General features: G+C 49.1%; 1 protein-coding gene across 1 annotated transcript in view; it reads right to left on the bottom strand.

The window, feature by feature from the left end:
* LOC132317674 (hydrocephalus-inducing protein homolog) overlaps positions 1–8648 on the bottom strand; it is a 44698-nt gene extending 36050 nt beyond the window's left edge. The window contains exons 1-4 of the mRNA XM_059822344.1: positions 8545–8648; positions 7272–7397; positions 5249–5368; positions 1699–1833 (exon numbers count right to left, since the gene is read on the bottom strand). Of these exons, the coding sequence (XP_059678327.1) occupies positions 1699–1833; positions 5249–5368; positions 7272–7397; positions 8545–8637 (474 nt within the window). The 5' untranslated portion in view covers positions 8638–8648. The remainder of the gene's footprint in view (positions 1–1698; positions 1834–5248; positions 5369–7271; positions 7398–8544) is intronic.
* Between the last annotated feature and the right edge of the window lie 7714 nt (positions 8649–16362).

Here is a 16362-nt window from a genome sequence, read left to right as displayed (position 1 = left end):
CCCTAAATATTAATGATGTTAAATAATTTCTCAGTCCCTCCAAAGGAACAGATTATTTCACAAGCATGGGGAGCCAGGCACCACAGGGCATTTCCTCTTCAGTTTTCTATATCCATACTGTTTGAGGACAGGACAAAGTGTTAAACTGAATCTCAGCTGCAAATAGAAGATGAGAAAACAGCTATGCCCAAAGAGATCTTGCACCTCTGGCCTGCTGCAGAAACACCAGCTGGCTCAGAGCTATCCCCTAACCTTGCCTCTCCAACAAAGTCATGCGAAAAACAGTGCTAAGGGGTGGCGGGGGGCTGGCGGAAGGAGTCAGCCTGCCTGTCTTTGTTTGCCTGCAATGCTTCCTCCCTTCCGTGCCATGGACTAAATCCTCTGTATTAACAAGCCTCCAGGTAACAGCACCGACCCTTCGCATCACAGCACTGAGAATCAGACTTGCCAGGGCCACAGCACTGGTGTTCAAACCTCCAAGCAAATGCATGTGTGGCACGGAATAGGTGCCAGGTGACACAGCAACCACAATAACACGCATGAAGACACAGCCACACCGGTATTACTGCCCACAGGCTCTGAGGTAAGGGGTCTGCCTGCAGACTGTACCTGCCCCTTTATTCCTATACGTGCTCTGCCAGGCAGATGTCTCACTGTCATCTGCAGCACATCAACCTCCCGCTGAGTTAAGGACATCTAGAGCTCAGTGGCTCTGCACTAGCCTGGCTCCCTGCCACGGGCACAGCACTCCCTCTCCCCTACACTCGCAGCTGGATCGCAGACAGGCAAGTATCCTCAGAAACAGCACGGCTGCAAGGCTTGGAAACACAGGGGATGAAAAAGCATCATCTTTGCTCCAGTCCAGAGCCAGGCGGGGAACTGGCTGCCAAGTGGGAAAGAGAAAAGCTCTCTGGATCTACTCATGCCTCTAGGATTTTCCATAAGAATTACACCCCTGCCATTGAGATGGCTAAACATCTTCTCAACACCCCTCCCTGCCACTTTCCTACTGTTCCACGTGCACCTTCCCTCACGAACGCTCAAGAAAGCACAGGGAGGGAAAGCACAGCCTGCGAGTCCCTGTGCAGCGCCTAGCAGCACCCTGCAATGCCAAGATGTGACCAGCTGCAGCCTGGAGCAGACCTCACAGCAAGGGGTGGACTAGAACCGGCATGCAAAAAAAGAGATTACTTTAGACACAACGTTCAGCTGTGTCACTACTGTGTCCAACGTGATATACATTAAGGTGACTGCAGTTTTCAGAGCTGGTGGTCCTCACTCTGATCAGGCTTACTTCGGGTCCCCCAAATAACAGGTCACTTTTAAACAGACCTTTGTATCTATAATTAGTGGAGCAAACCCATAATTATGCAGCAACGGACAGATATTACAAACCGACACCTTGAGAGGCTGCCCCACCACAGACAGTAGACTCTCTTATCCCTGAAGCCAATAGACATTATGTTAAATGTGCCAGCGCTGAAGGATAAAAACAGTCTGGAACACGGAAGAGCCTCCAGCCTGTGAGAGCATAATCTTCACCATGGGGAAAGAGTTTCCCCCAGTTCTAGATCCAGTGCAACCCCACCAAAACCAGGACAGTTCCACAAAACCCACACCAGATGCCCTGGTCTGAATCCGGCCCTGCAGGTGCAGCTTCCTCTGAAGGCACCAACCTCTTGGCACCTCCACTCTCACCTTGTTCTCCTCAGGGGTGAAAAGGATGCGGAAAGTGGAACGCATGCCAGGTGCTACCTTACGGCACATATCCTTCGGGCTGATCAACTTGAAATAAGGCGAGCTCTCCAAGACGACCTTCACCAGCCGAGGAACCTGCAGGAAAGACACGAAACTATGACTTTGCCAGTTGTGGAAACACGAGGAGAAGAGACTTAGCCATGCCCTGGTGACATCCTGCCTCAACCACCTTTCCAAAGCACTTTTAGCTCTCGAGGTACATACACATAATACACAAGGGTGGACCTGAATCCCTTCGGCTGGGGGAAAATAGCTCCAGGCCAGAGGCAGTAGGGCAATGCCCTGCTGTGAAGGAAGTGCCAAGCAGATAAGACACCAGCAGCATGGCGACACGATACCAGAATCAAGTCATCCACATAGTCAACAAACCCCGAGAACCTGCTTGCTTCTGCCTGCGCACATCCATGCCATCACACCTCTAAAGGGGGAATGTATCATCTGAAGGCAAAACAGGACGTGTTATACTGGGGCAAGGAAGAAATTCACTTCTAACATACCGGGTTTGAGCAGGGCAGTCAAGCTGCAATGCTACAGAGTCATGCAGGCAGACCAACAAGAGAAGGAGACCACAGACATTGTGGCCTTGCTGGGAATAAAAGCAAGCTGAGGAGCAAAAGGAGGAACATAGGAAAACAAAGGGACAACCCCACAAACAAGGAGATGGCTAAGAGAATTTAAAGGGGGCTGTAGAGAAGCAAGGAAGAAGCATGATACTCTACAAGGAAAGGCTGATGCAGAAGATCAGAGCAGTCAACTTACCACAATAATGGCAAGCCAGACGACCCCCCAGGCTGTGCCTATCAATTATGGGCTTCAAAGGCATTTTCTGCCCTGAGATACACGACCAGCACTGACTCACAGTGTAGTTTCATTATTAAAAGCCAATCTCAGCTCTCCGGAGGCTCTCGCTGCCTGCTGATTGTAGCCAGGCAGCTGCCAGTGCAGGCAAGGCAGATCTCTGGGCATTCCTCCCCACACCCGGGAGTCCCTGCAGGCACCCTGCTGCAGGTTTCTGCCCTCTGGGATGCCACAAACACAGAGACTGCACACAGGCATTTTCTAGCACACGGATATCAACCCCTGAGCACCAAATCTCATCTCAGAAAGTCTAAAACAGGTGATTTTGACTGACAGGCAGCTTCACTGAGAAACAACGAACCCACATGAGGCTTGGCAAAAGTGGACATTCATTCTGCACCACCACCCGAGCCTGATAACCCACGGCCGAGGCAGTCCTGAACTCTCCAAACACCCTTTGCTCCCAGCAACCCCCTGGGGCAGCGAGTTCCCAGAGCCAATTTCACACTGCAGACAAACATTTTGGTCACCAAATCCCTTGGGAGATGAGTTAAGACCTTCAGCAAAAGCCACCCAGAAGACGTGAGGAGCAGCCTGAAGACAGAAAAGCACTTGTACAACACACAGGTACAAACAGGAAGTATGTAGCAAAGCGCTTCTGTATTTGAATGATTACAGAGCCTCTCTTTGGAATACACTTTGCTGTCAGCTGGATTTTGATGGAGCAAACAGCACCAGGCTCCCATGCAGTATAAGTCAGTATGATTCAGAAGAATCTGGGAAACTGCTGAGAAAACTGAGACAGAGCACATGTTGCTTTTCTCTAGGACATTATCGAAAGCCAACAAAAGTAAAATACAATAACCTCTCTTAGGACTATCATCTCTAACTTTGTGTACTTAAATATGCCAAGGATTTTCCTTAGAGCCGATCTTACTTTCACACCAGCACTATCCAATGGTTGAGGTCTTACTAGCTTCAAAACTAATTCATTTTGGAAAAAAAATCAACAGTTCACACATTGCCTCCTCTTTACAGGGCATACAAATCCCAAGGTGCAGCTGTACAAGTTTAGGATTTTTTACTGGGAATGGCAGAAATGTTGATGCAGATCTTTTCCACTTGAGGGAGCAGGAATAGAGCAAATTAACTGTTTGCCTGTTGGCTGGTACTTGGCAAAGACAAACATTTTGAAGTGCCACATGGATAACGGAGCAACTGAAGCCAAAAGACTTAGTGGGAATGAAGCAGAGCCATAGGGAAAGAGAAACGGAGGCACACTTTAATCAGGAAAGGATACCTACAGCAAAGAGTGCCCAGAATCACTGTGGACCACACAAGTGGTATCCCTGGGGCATGGGCATCCACGCTGCATCTTTCCAATATCCCCGAGCTGAACGCCAGACCAGGAATGGCGCAGCACTCTCCAGGAATAACTGAGGGGCCATGCCTGCATCCTCCCTTGCCAAAGGGGCTTCTTTTCAACCGTGTCCCTGTCAAAACCTGTCATCTCACAATATACTTTGACTTCTCTTGCTGTTCCTCCACCTGCCACATCCCCCAACAGCGCTTTTTTGTCCACCTGTTTGTTTCCCCCAACAGGGAGATTTGGAGAGGGGGTTAATTCACCCGCTCTCCTGCACACTTCCATCTTCCCATCCTGCCGCCCTCCTCTCATGGATACATCTTACTCTTCAGTACACAAGACTGTCTTCAATTACACCTTTCTTTTTCTGACCCTTCTCTGCTGCCAGCACACTTACTGCTAGGTGTCAAGAGAAACCCTTGCCTGTACAAAGTTCTCTCCCAGAGCACCTTCTAACTCAGCTCCTTTCCTCGCTCCTCTCTTTTCCCACCAGCTTGCTCTTGGCACATGCCTCACTCCAGCAAGTATTTCCCCTGCTGAAATTCAGAAGGTCTCAATTCTCCTCTTTACAGTGGAACAAAATTGCTGACGTTTTCAACTTTTCCCTTCTCAACTTCCTTGGGAAATCTCAAAACGATCACAATTTTTTCAAGTAAAGGTGGAGACCTTCAAGAGCATGTTACTGTGGATGGGCTGTGGTTTTCCAAAGGGAAAGCAGAGAGCCACGTTGCCTTAGAAAAACCTGGGCAGAACTGAATTAAACTTAGCAGGAGCCTAAAGTGGCCCCTAAAGGCCTCCCACTGCTCCTGCTAAATCAGTCCGCTTCCACTGCTGTTTCAAAACACCCTTTCTGGAGTGCTAACACCACTAATTGTAACTTATTCCAACATAAAACGGAGAGACTCAACCCCTGTGCTCTGACAGTGAGCTGCAGAGGCAGCTAAACAGGTTGTGAGAGGCAGAGATGCCCTGCCAGAAACCAAGATTAACCAAGGAGCCACCAGAACGTGATACACACTCGAGGTAAAGCATGAGGGCAGATACGGACTGTACAGCCCTCGACATTCCCCTCAGTCCGGGGATTTCGAGAGGAAGGATGCTGACTAGAAAAGCTCCTTTGGGCTAGATACCACCAACGCATGGCCAAAATCAGGGGGAGAATCTCCAGCATGGGAAGATTTCCACCAGCTTGCAAAATAAAGGTGGTGAGACATTTTATTCTGACGTGCTGCGCTGCAGCAGATAACTTGCTATGCTGTATACCACGTGAATTACACTGCTCTCCTCTTCCAGCACAGCGTTAAACCTCCACGTCCCAGCACTTACCTTGTCGGTGTTCCTCAGAATCAGCGGCGCTTCATAGACCTCGCAGGGGACGTAGCTCTGAAACACCACCTCTGATGGAAAAGGCTGAAACAAGCTCTGGTCCAGGTCAACTGAGGAGAACTGGAGATGCAAGAGAGAGCAGTGAGAGGTTCAGCTGCTGGGAAGAAGATTCATGAATGAGATTCCTACATTGATCTCCCAGGAAGTACAGTCTCTTGGTGACTATGTCTGCCCAGCTCACACTAGGGAAACAGGAGCTCACCCACCTGTGTTCTGAGCTCAGCAAAAGTTTCTGGGCCACGCTGAGCGGGCTCAAGCTAAGAAGCTCCTTTGGGAGGTGTTTCTCCAGGTTTCCTTCTCCAAAATACAAGGCAGCGCTTACCTCCAGCAGAGCCCTGTGCTAACGGGGTCACACAGCTCCGGAGCACTTACTGAAAGAGCCATGAGCGCTCATGGAGAAAGCGAAACCCAAGAATTTACGTGAGACTCTGTGGGAAACCATTTCGGTATGATCTTTACTCTGAGACAGAGAGACCAAGTCCCACACATCCCCAGATATCATTTTTTGATATAGAGCCTAGAAATCAGTAAGAAGAGAACAGTACCAGAGGAGGTAAGGCCAACAAGAAAGTAGCAGTAGTTAGGAAAAAGACATGTGAGGGGAACATTGGATGGTGATAAGGTTCAGCTCTTTTCTCAGCATTACTGGGCAACTTGAGTAAGACTGGACTTGAGATCTCCTTTTGCCATGAGCTTTAAAAGGGATGCTTTACTGTATTCTATTATTGCTCTTAATTAACACCACTGCAGAAGCATGGCTGAAAACATACACAAACAGCAAATGCTTACAGAGCAGAGGCATTACTTTGAGGAAATTCCTCCCTGCTTTGTCTCCCCTCTTCCAGCTGCACTGTTCCCCCTCGAAAGACATGGGCAGGTCTCCATGTGTGGCTGCGGCACACTGCCAGTTAGTTGTGCACTCGTCTGACGCATTCCCAACCACCCGTGCTGTCTAGGGCAATCCTTAACCAATTCGTTACAGGTCTCTGGCTGGCAATTTTCCACTCAACAGCCTACCTCAGCAATCTACCCATTTGGACTGCGTGTTGTACTGAGCAGTCCTGTAAGAAAAGCAGCTTTAAAGTAAACGTTGATCCAGATAAAGCACCTCCACATCGCCTCTGCCCGGCGTGATTCCCCTGTATATCTGGCAGCCTGCAAATTCTAACACCCTGCAAGGGTCCCACACATTGTTCCAAACCAAAGCATTAATGCAATTGGTTTTGTTAAATCTTGAATAATTACCGTAGGCCCTCAGCTTTCAAAGGCCAATGCTGCCACCATTGAGGGAGTCCTATGGCCCCAAGCATTTGCCAGCAACTGCACTGAAGCGAGATGTGACTATTTCAGCAGGAGGATGGAAAATGGCAAGCTCACACCCTGGTGTCCTGCCCCAGCCTTCCCCCAGTATCGGGCTTTAGCACTGGTAGCTAAATTCCAGCAAAACCCACCAAGTTCAGCAGAGGTTATTCGTATTGGCTACTAAGCATATCAGGACTTCAATGTCTCATGGGGGAAAAATGTTTTACTTTTCCCCCAGCAGAAGGAACTCCACCACCACCAGCAGTTCACAGAATCACTAAGGTTGGAAAAGACCTGTAAGATCATCAAGTCCAACCACCAACCCAACCCCACCATGCCCACTAAACCATGTCCCGCAGTGCCACGTCCACTCGTTCCTTGAACACCTCCAGGGATGGTGACTCCACCACCTCCCTGGGCAGCCTGTTCCAATGCTTCATTGCTCTCTCCGGAAAGACATTTTTCCTAACAACCAACCTAAACCTCCCCTGGCGCAACTTGAGGTCATTTCTTCTTGTCCTATCGCTAGTCACTCGGGAGTTGGAAAGGACAACAGGACCTAGTCACCGAGGTATTCAGAGAAGCTGGAGGCAGGCCTGTCACAAGCACGCACCCTCTTCAAATGTCACCAACAGCAAGGAAAAGGGCAGGAAAAGGCTACCTTTTGATGGGAGGTTTCACTCATGTCTAGAAGCTGGATAATCCGGGGCCGCCTCATCTCCCGAGTGCTGGCCAGCCTCTGCTCCGTGGTGAGAGACATCTCCTTCAGGAAGGCCGAGGGAGTCAGCTGAAATGCAAAACACCAGCAAGAGTTACACAGATGCCTTTGGTCAGAAAGACTTTTCTTGTTCAACTGCCACTGATGAATAATTTGTGATCACAGCCACTAGGATACTCCTGGAAGTCCCCTAAGTTACCTGCTGAAATATTTAACATCAGTAAATTAATGATATAGAGCCAAACACACACACTCTAACCAAGTGGCTCTGCCCCGCCATTAGCTTCTCCTTCGTGATTTGATGTGACATGTTTGGGGATTTCTGCTCTTCGGGCAATTGTTTTCTTTTTAGTTTTGCTGGATTGAGCCAGTGACCTTTGAAGACAGTGGGGAGGAGTTATCAGAAATCCCCAAACTCTATCCTTGCACAATGCTCACAACCAACACGTGTGTGGATGTCACTGGCTGGGTGAGTCAGAGGAGAGCAGAAAAGCAGCGTTGTGCCAAGGCTGACGTGGAGAGGAATGGGTCCAAGTTTTAGTTATTTCTTCTTAATTAGCACTTGTTTTCTCTCTGTTCTGGCCTCACAGACCCCTCTGCAGAAGTACACGGAGATATCTCATTCACAGACCTTGAGCACGAGGTCATCTCCAGTCAAGTGAGCTCCAGTCAGCAAAGGGGACATCTCTGGATGGGAAGGAGGAATCGCCCTGACTCCACTGCTGTTTGCAGGGCTGGATCTGTGCTCCACACGGGACATGAGATACAATAACTGTTTTGCAACCTGTTCTGTCTGGGACCAGCCACGTCTTCAGGCAGAGCTCGAGCAGCCCACCACATGCCCGGCTGCCTGGAGGGCAGGTACGGTCAGAGCAGCACTGGCAAGTATGCCTACGTGACAGAAGATATTACTGCCCACACAAAGAGGATGGAACCGAAGCACACACTCACGCTCCAGCTATGCCAGTGCAATGCCCAGGACATTCATTTAACTTGGCCTCCAGGCAAGACTCTGGACTTTCCCCGAAGCAGCACGCACTCCATCCCCCACTGCACCATGACAGCCACCTCCAGCAGAAGCCGAACAGCAAAGCGATGGGGAGGTGGGGTCCAGCTTCACAGTGCTGCTAGACAACACGAGGGGAAGGCGCAGGAGGGACACAGGGGGAGTTTCCAGCCTTAACACAGGTCCTGCCCAGCCACAGCAGGTACTTACAGTTACAGACTCCTCTGTCTCTCTGACTAGCTTTGGAAAACGAGGTGCTACCACTTTGCTCTGGAATCCATCAGCCATTTTGGAGGACCCCATGGACAGATGCATCTTGCCAGTGGCCATCTCTCAGCTCACCTGGAAGGAGCAACAATAGAACTTTGAAACTCTAGAATCCCATTCACGGCAGAACCAGAGGACACACCAACGTCTCCAGGCTGCGGCATCCTTCCGAAGTGGAGAACTTAAGGCCTCCCCACCCTGTTCCGTGATTAGACCATATTTAAGTGGCACAGTCAAAATTCATAGCAGTAAAACCCCAGAACAAACATTCCCTGAGCCAAAACAGCCTCTTGCTGTGGGTGCAGTCCCACGAGCCACAAACACACACCAGGGCCTGCTGGCATTTCTCACCTTCCCCCGCTTCCATTACTTTTGGAATCCCATTTACTGGCATTATTAACCCAATCTCTATTAGTAGCCAAACTGTCCTTTATTCCTCTTCACAAGTTTTCCGGTGGGAACAGAAGGAAGGTAAATGTCACTTAGCTGCTTCATTTTGCCAGGGCAGCTGACCTGATGGGACTGTGTGCCTGACCCTACTAAGTGCTCAGAGTACTATGAACAACCTTAAACCCAGGGATCGCTGCTGCCCCCAGCGTTAATAAAATCAGACTACTTGCCGACTTTGCAAACCCGATGTCCACCCTTTGTGCAAGGAGCCTGGTGATGCTTCCAACTAAAGGAGCGTAGAGTTCAATACTCTCATTAAGAACTATAGTTTCTCAAGGCTAATATGGTTGGTTGAAGTTACAAAAATTATCCAGCAAATATGACTCCTTCCAGGCATGAAATTACCACAGTGCCCAAGAACGTTTCTCCGTGGCGAACGAGGGCCCTCATTTTCACTTATTAACACCCAAACTTAAGGCTCTGGTGAGCAAGCAGAAGGGGACCGGTGCTCTCTGCAAAAAGCAGCTTTCTTGGATTCTCTCGGCTTTTGCACACAAAGCCCTCGGGGGGCTCCAGCGTTTCCCAAAACACACACGGTCTGCCAAAGCTGCTTAATTTCCAATGGCAGAGAAGGTGAACACTACAGATTATTACTTTTTCGAGCTAACGGGGACTTTGAGGGGTAGGAATACACTGCATTCCCAGAGAGCACAGTGGGGAGGTGTCGCTGCAGCTGTACGCTACCAGCCAGAGTGCTGGCAGCTGAGCAGGGGGAGGCCACAGCCAGCTTGTCCAGTAGCTTCTTCACCATAACCATGGCTCTTGATGGATACAGACACCAGGCAGCCCTGCCAAGCTGCCATTTTTGAACAGCAACGGACCCAAAATTAAAATCAACATGGGTGTACATACTTTGCAAGCCTACACACACGGTTCAGGACGTCCTGCAGGATGTAGAAGACTGCAGCCACCGCTTTCTGACCCAGTCTTGGGCTTCACCATGCTTGGAGGTGGAAAGATCATCCCTCTCACAGAGCTTGCTGCCAGAGACACAGGTGTAGCTGAGACAGGGAAGACCAAGTCCCTTCCAGGCTTCTTCCTCAGGACAGGGCTTATCAGTTCCAAGAACACTTGCAAGCTAGCCACAAAGTGAAGCATCAGCCATCTTCCTGAGGGGAGACCCATGCTTTCAAAAGGAGAGCCCAGAAGCTGAAATTCACACCACCACGGATGCTCAGGACCACCAACTCAGAGGAGGTACAGGGTTTACATCACTGCTCCTTCTCCATTCCTGGGGCTGTACATACAACCCCACAGGGACCAACAAGCCCCTCTTCCCTTGCCAACACCCTCTCTGCCCCATGAGCTCACCTCTGTTTTCCTTCACAATATCCAACTCTCACCATCAGGTTCACCTTGGAGCCACCATTCCCAATTCACACTTGGCTCTCAGTTGGCTGCCTGCGTTTCTGGCTCAAAGGACACATTTCAAGCAGCACAGACTGCAGCTAGTCCCAAGCAAGCAGAGAGGGGGGATCACACTTGCACACAGCCCAGCGCAGAAGCAAGCCACCCACCTCAGCACTTCAGACAAGCCACCCTTCTCCACCCTAGCAGGGTCTGACCAAACCAGGCTCTTGGCCCTGGTCTCCTTAGAGGCACAGGTAACAGTCCATGCAGGGAGCTGCTCTACAGGGCTCAAAATCCTCCCCCCCATCCCCTGAGAAGCGTTGTTTACATCGCTCTTACCCTCCTGCAGAAACAAAAGAGCATACAGCCAAGGGCAACAGGCAGCCATGTTGCATTAGTAACCTCTCCTTTGCTGCAGTGCTAGAGGGACACAGAGCACTATCAGCCGGCATCCCCAAAAGCCCTGCTGCAGGCTCTGAGATGAGACCTGACAGCACAGGCACTGTCTAGCTTCCGAACACCAACACCAGAGCCCCTGGCGGGGGTTGAAACAGGCACATCAGAAACATAGCTGTCCTGTCACCAGTGCTGCACTCACCAGATCAAACCCACAGAATAATTGGACACATCTGGTGTCTTGCAGAGGACAGAGCCACAGCAAAGGCAAAGACCAGAGCTGCAATGAGGATCCAGGGAGAGCAGGGAAGTGCTGGCGCAGACAGCTTACACCATCACAGGGATGCAGATGGGAGCATCCACTACCCCCACTTCAACCCATAAAGGTAAAACTCCAGCACTTGGTTAAAGAAAGGAATACGACTGCAACACTCAGTCATTTTAGATGCTATCAAAACTTTTCCTCCCAAATAACTGCAGTGACATCACTTACCTAACTGCAACCTCGTGAAGTGCCAATCATGAAGTCCCAAACAGGCAGCCCATAATCCTCTTTCTCCAGGCAGGGTTCATACTTGTCTTCTTCTGAAAAAAGAAGGACAATAGAGTTGGCCCCTTTCCCTTTCAGCCATTTTCCCCCCTGCCTTCCTCTGAGCAATGCAATCCCACATTGCAGGGGAGAACATCGGGTTTTTTGGTAGCACAGACCTCAAGGCACAGCCCTGGATTTGCTTTCTCCCTTTTTATTCCCATGCTGGGAATCCATTTTGTTTCCTCACTTTTTGCTCAGTTTACATCTCACTTCCAAACCCTGAACTGCTTCTCTACTCCTGTTCTGAATCAAGACAAGATTTCAAACGCCTACATTTTGGAGACCCTGCCATTTGCCATACAGCCATGAAACCCCCCCCAAAATAAATTGTTTTTTCCCCACTGCTTTTTAAAACAAAGTCCTTGGCCCCAACAAGTGTAATGCCTCCTAGGTTTTCTTTTTCCTTAATACTATGAAACCATTTAATCCAGCCAGCTGTCTTTGCACAAATGCAGAAGAACATTTATAAGCCTCAAGAAGTTAATCCCATTTCAAGGGGAATGTCTGACATAGAGGTTAGCAAGGCAGTAACGGGGGCTGTGATTGCCCGGAGACAATGCACAAGAAGATGGGTAGGCTCTGGATGGAGGTTCAGGCCTGACTCAGCAAGGTACTGCCACAGCATCTCAGCCTGAACAAGGAAACGCAAAGATGTCAAGGGCACTGCTCACCCACGCAGTTACAGGACGGTTCGATAGCTGTTCCTGGGACTGACACTACCTTAATCCTTAGTCTTGGCCTCATGTTTCCTCTGGAAGCTAAAAGCCACCTAAGTCCCCGTGATATTGAGGACAGAAACATGCTGCGGTACCACCACGCTGTAGCACCAGGGCTCAGTGGTCCTTCACGGTCACAGAGGCAGAGCAGGGGTCAGTCTCCCCTCCCGCACACCCAGCCCTTCTCCTCAGCTGGCAGGGTCCCGCCAGGGCATTCTCCATCCCACCCAGTGCCACCGGGCACCACAGGCTGGGGAGTACCGGGCTCTGGTGGTGCATTCCTTTCCCCCCCACACTTTTTTCCTGGGCTGCTCTATGATCTCAGGAATTCCAGCTGGGCCTCGGCCTTTGCGCAAGGAGTTGGACGGTTAAGCGTCCCTTGACTGTACCAGGAACTCTTGCATGGCTAAGGTGGGGAGCAGCACTGACTGTACCAAGCACTCCTGTTACCCAACTCAAGGTGGGTAACGAGAGCGGGAATAACCAGCCATCCCCTGACAGCCTTGGAACATCCCTTACCTGGGCCATAGCCCGAGTGAAACAGTACCAGTGTTGCTGGAACTCCAGTAACTTTCCAGTAACTTGCTGATGACTAAAGCCAATCATCTTACAAACCTACAAACAGCCGTCCCAAGTGAGCTCTCCTGGACCGCAGCAGGCTGCCACCAGCATCCTCCTCGCAGTGGGACGCCTCTCAGAGTTTCATGAACTCTCCAGTTTGTGAAATGTGGAGGACTGCCGCCAAAAGCTGGCGACGTGACCTGGGCTGAAACCTTCTCCTCCTTGAGGCTCAACTTGCAATGGAGGGGTCTGCTCCATTGCTGCCCCCAGAGCATCCCCCTTGGGCTCCACCACAGAGACAGCCTTGCAACTTCCCCTTATAAAGCAGCACGGGGACTCCCAGGACAACCGGGCCACAGAGAAGAAACCTTCCCCATTTTCTTAACCAACCCAAAACCTTTTCCTCTTTCCCACAGATAGAAAAAATCCCTCCCGTGCCACAGGCAGCACAGAAGACGCACCAAGGATGACACTGACGGTCACAGATTCGCACTCATCTAATGACAGCTCTGCCAGGGACCAGGCAAGGTGTTTGATCTCACAGGGACTCAGCTTTCCTACCTGCGAGGCAAGTCCAGCAATACTTATTTGGGAAAAGGACAGTCACAAGAGCTAGCAAACAACTCACATTCAACACAGTGCTGTTGCTACTATGGAGAGACTTATCTAGCCTCTCTCTCTGTAATTAGCCCCTTTCTCTAATGTCTGAGCAGCCCAATGTTTTTAGCAACATATACAATCAGCTTTCTTAGAAGAAAATGGTATCTTTTACCAGTCCAACTTGGTGGGAAGAAAAAGTATCACTGAGAAACCTGATCTTATCCATACCCTTACAGCATGCTGGCTAGATCAACATATCTTTAAAACACGTGCCTGCAGCAATCCTGAAAGGCAGGGGAAAAAGCGTCTCGGCTTTGTGGATAGAACTGCGATGCAGACGATACTGCACAGGAAAATGAAGGTATAAGTTTAACACGCATCAGCTGTTCTCCAGCAACTGCCTACAAGCAGGGTCTTGTCCCATAGCAGACAAAAGGTCTCATACTCCACATTTGCTGTGGGGTTAGATGTCCGGCATATCTGCAGTCAGGTACAGCCGCCTGCCTGGAGAGTTTCACGAACTCTCCAGTTTGTGAAAAGTGGAGGACTGCCGCCAAAAGATGGTCCTTCCATGTCTCTCTTTTTTAATGCTTACCTAGCTTTACCGTGCTCAGAGACAGAAGATGAAGCCTCATTCAGCCACGTGGCAACATGGGCTAGAATGAAATAGCACCCATTCATTCACAGATGACTTGCAGCTCAATTACTAACAGACCGAGAAGCAGCAAGGTGGAGAAAGGCACTTCTGAACACACACAGACACAGAGACACACACACACAGACACACGCACACACACAGACACAGAGGTAGGAGGGCTGCTGCACTTGGGCAGCTCTTTCCATCCAGTTCTTTTCTGAGCAGAGCAGCCCCAAGTGAAAACTGCCCTTCTTCAGCCATTTCAGGAGAAAAAGGGGGTCCATTTGCTCACCATTAGAATGCAATGTGCATGACTCAACATTGCCTTATTCTTACTGACTACAGCCTTCAGGGCATTTTCATTAACTAATGGCCCTGAAAGCAGCAGTCACCAATTTAGGATCTCAGGGGAGGTTTTGAGTACACATTGCAAATCTGACCTAACTCCTATTTACTTCAGACACAAGCAGGAGCAACTGACACAATTTCAATCAGAATTGGGCAGTCTGGATCAGGTCTTGATGTTACAGAACATCTTGAAAAACAAGGTCAAAAACAAGTGTTAAAAACAAGCAAGAAGAATCAGAAGAATGTAAAGAAGATACTTCATAACAACTGCACCTGGCACTTAGACATACTACAGATAAAGACTGTCTTCACCAACTCTCTACTAACTAGCAATAACGATTAACACAAGGACGAATCTTAGAAAAATAGAATGGACTGCCAAAATAGTGCCCTAGAGTTAACCTGTCTCACTATAATCTCATTCTAACGCTAAAGAACACACCTCCTAGCTAGAAAAGACCCCAACCCAATTAAGCCCCCTACTCTCTCAGCAGGTGTGGTGAACTAAAAGAGAACTGTAACTTGAAGATGAAGTAAGAAAAGTATTAACCAAGAGTTAATTAAGGGGTAGAACCAGTAGGAATAACTAACTTTGTTAACTGTTTTAAATACCTGTCATGATTTTAACCTGGTGTGCATGTTAGGAGGAGAAATCCCCCATGCACCCGCCGCTGCAATAAACCAATGTCGGCTTTCTAAACTATCATTTGGTTTGGAGAGTTTTCTTCGTTACGATTTTCGGTAACAGAATTTGGCGACCCAGATGGGACCTGCTCTCCAGAATCTTGATGGACCAGACGAATTGTGAGGACTCCTGAGCGCACTGGAGCATTTTCGCGGAGGCCCTCCGATTCCCTGGTCGGGTGAGTTTCTGTGACAGCTCTCTGGGAGACTAACGACATTGGTATTTGATATTAATATTGATATTGGTATTGGTTGCTTGCAAATAAGTCGTATCTGGATTCAGTACGTGTTGTTAAGTTGCTGGTATTGATATCGGGAGTACACTACTGTATAATTTTGTGTAATCCGTATGCTACTACAGGGACGCCCTGAATCTGGATTTTTATTTGGACACATCTACGTGGTTATTTTACATCATGGGTGCTGGACAATCTACTGAAGGGGGGATTCTTAAGTGTTCCCCTTTGGGGTGTATACTAAACCACTGGAGCAAGTTTGGGGGTGATCCCCTTACTCGGAAAAAACGGATAGAATATTGCAATCACTGGTGGCCTCTGTACACTCTGGATGATCAGGAGAAATGGCCTAAGAACGAAGTATAAATTACAACATTGTGTTACAGTTAGTGCTGTTCTGTAGGCGCGAAGGAAAATGGGATGACGTACCATACGTGAATTTGTTCTTTGCTTTGCGGGATCATTATAACATACGTAAGGAGTGTGGCTTGATTGCACGTGAAAGTGGTGTATTAGCCCTAGAGGCAGAGAAAAAGAAAGCGCCTAAGTGGTGTTGTTCAGCGTGCGGCATCAGCAAGCGATGCAATAAATATAAAGGAAGTGGTGAAGAAGAGCAACAGGAGGAGGTAGAGATGTTGGTTGTACCAAGGAGGGGTAGGAACAGAAGGAGAGAAGAGTGAGACAATGATTCTGACAGTTCCAGCGAAGAGGATTTTAGTCTGGTGGCGGGGAGAACTAGGAGGGGAAATGCTTGGAATGTACAGGCCAATGTACAAGCCCCCCTCAGACAAGCCGTAGGACCAGACGGAGCACCAGTTTGGGTAAAAGTGCCGTTTTCGGTATCGGATTTAAAGGCATGGAAGGAGATGGCAGGTGTATATAGGGAGGACCCCGAGCGGGTGGCAAAGGTTATGGAGACTATAATCAAAAATCAGGATCCGGACTGGAAAGATCTGCAAGTTGTCTTGAATAATTTAGTTTCCTATGATGAGAAAAGATTGATTTTTGGCTAAGGAGGAGGCAGAGTGCGTGCATGTTCAAGCTGCAATAGCAGGATGGATATAGGATCATTTCCCTTCCAATAATCCCAACTAGGATCCTAACATCCAGGCTCAAAGGTTATTATTATCTGAGTACCGAGTGATTCTGTATGGCGTCTGGAATGCAATTCCAAAATCAAAGAATTGGTCT

This window comes from Gavia stellata, chromosome 11, assembly GCF_030936135.1.
Source record: "Gavia stellata isolate bGavSte3 chromosome 11, bGavSte3.hap2, whole genome shotgun sequence".
In the NCBI taxonomy this organism is placed as follows: domain Eukaryota; kingdom Metazoa; phylum Chordata; class Aves; order Gaviiformes; family Gaviidae; genus Gavia; species Gavia stellata.
This window is presented reverse-complemented; position numbering and strand designations above follow the sequence as displayed.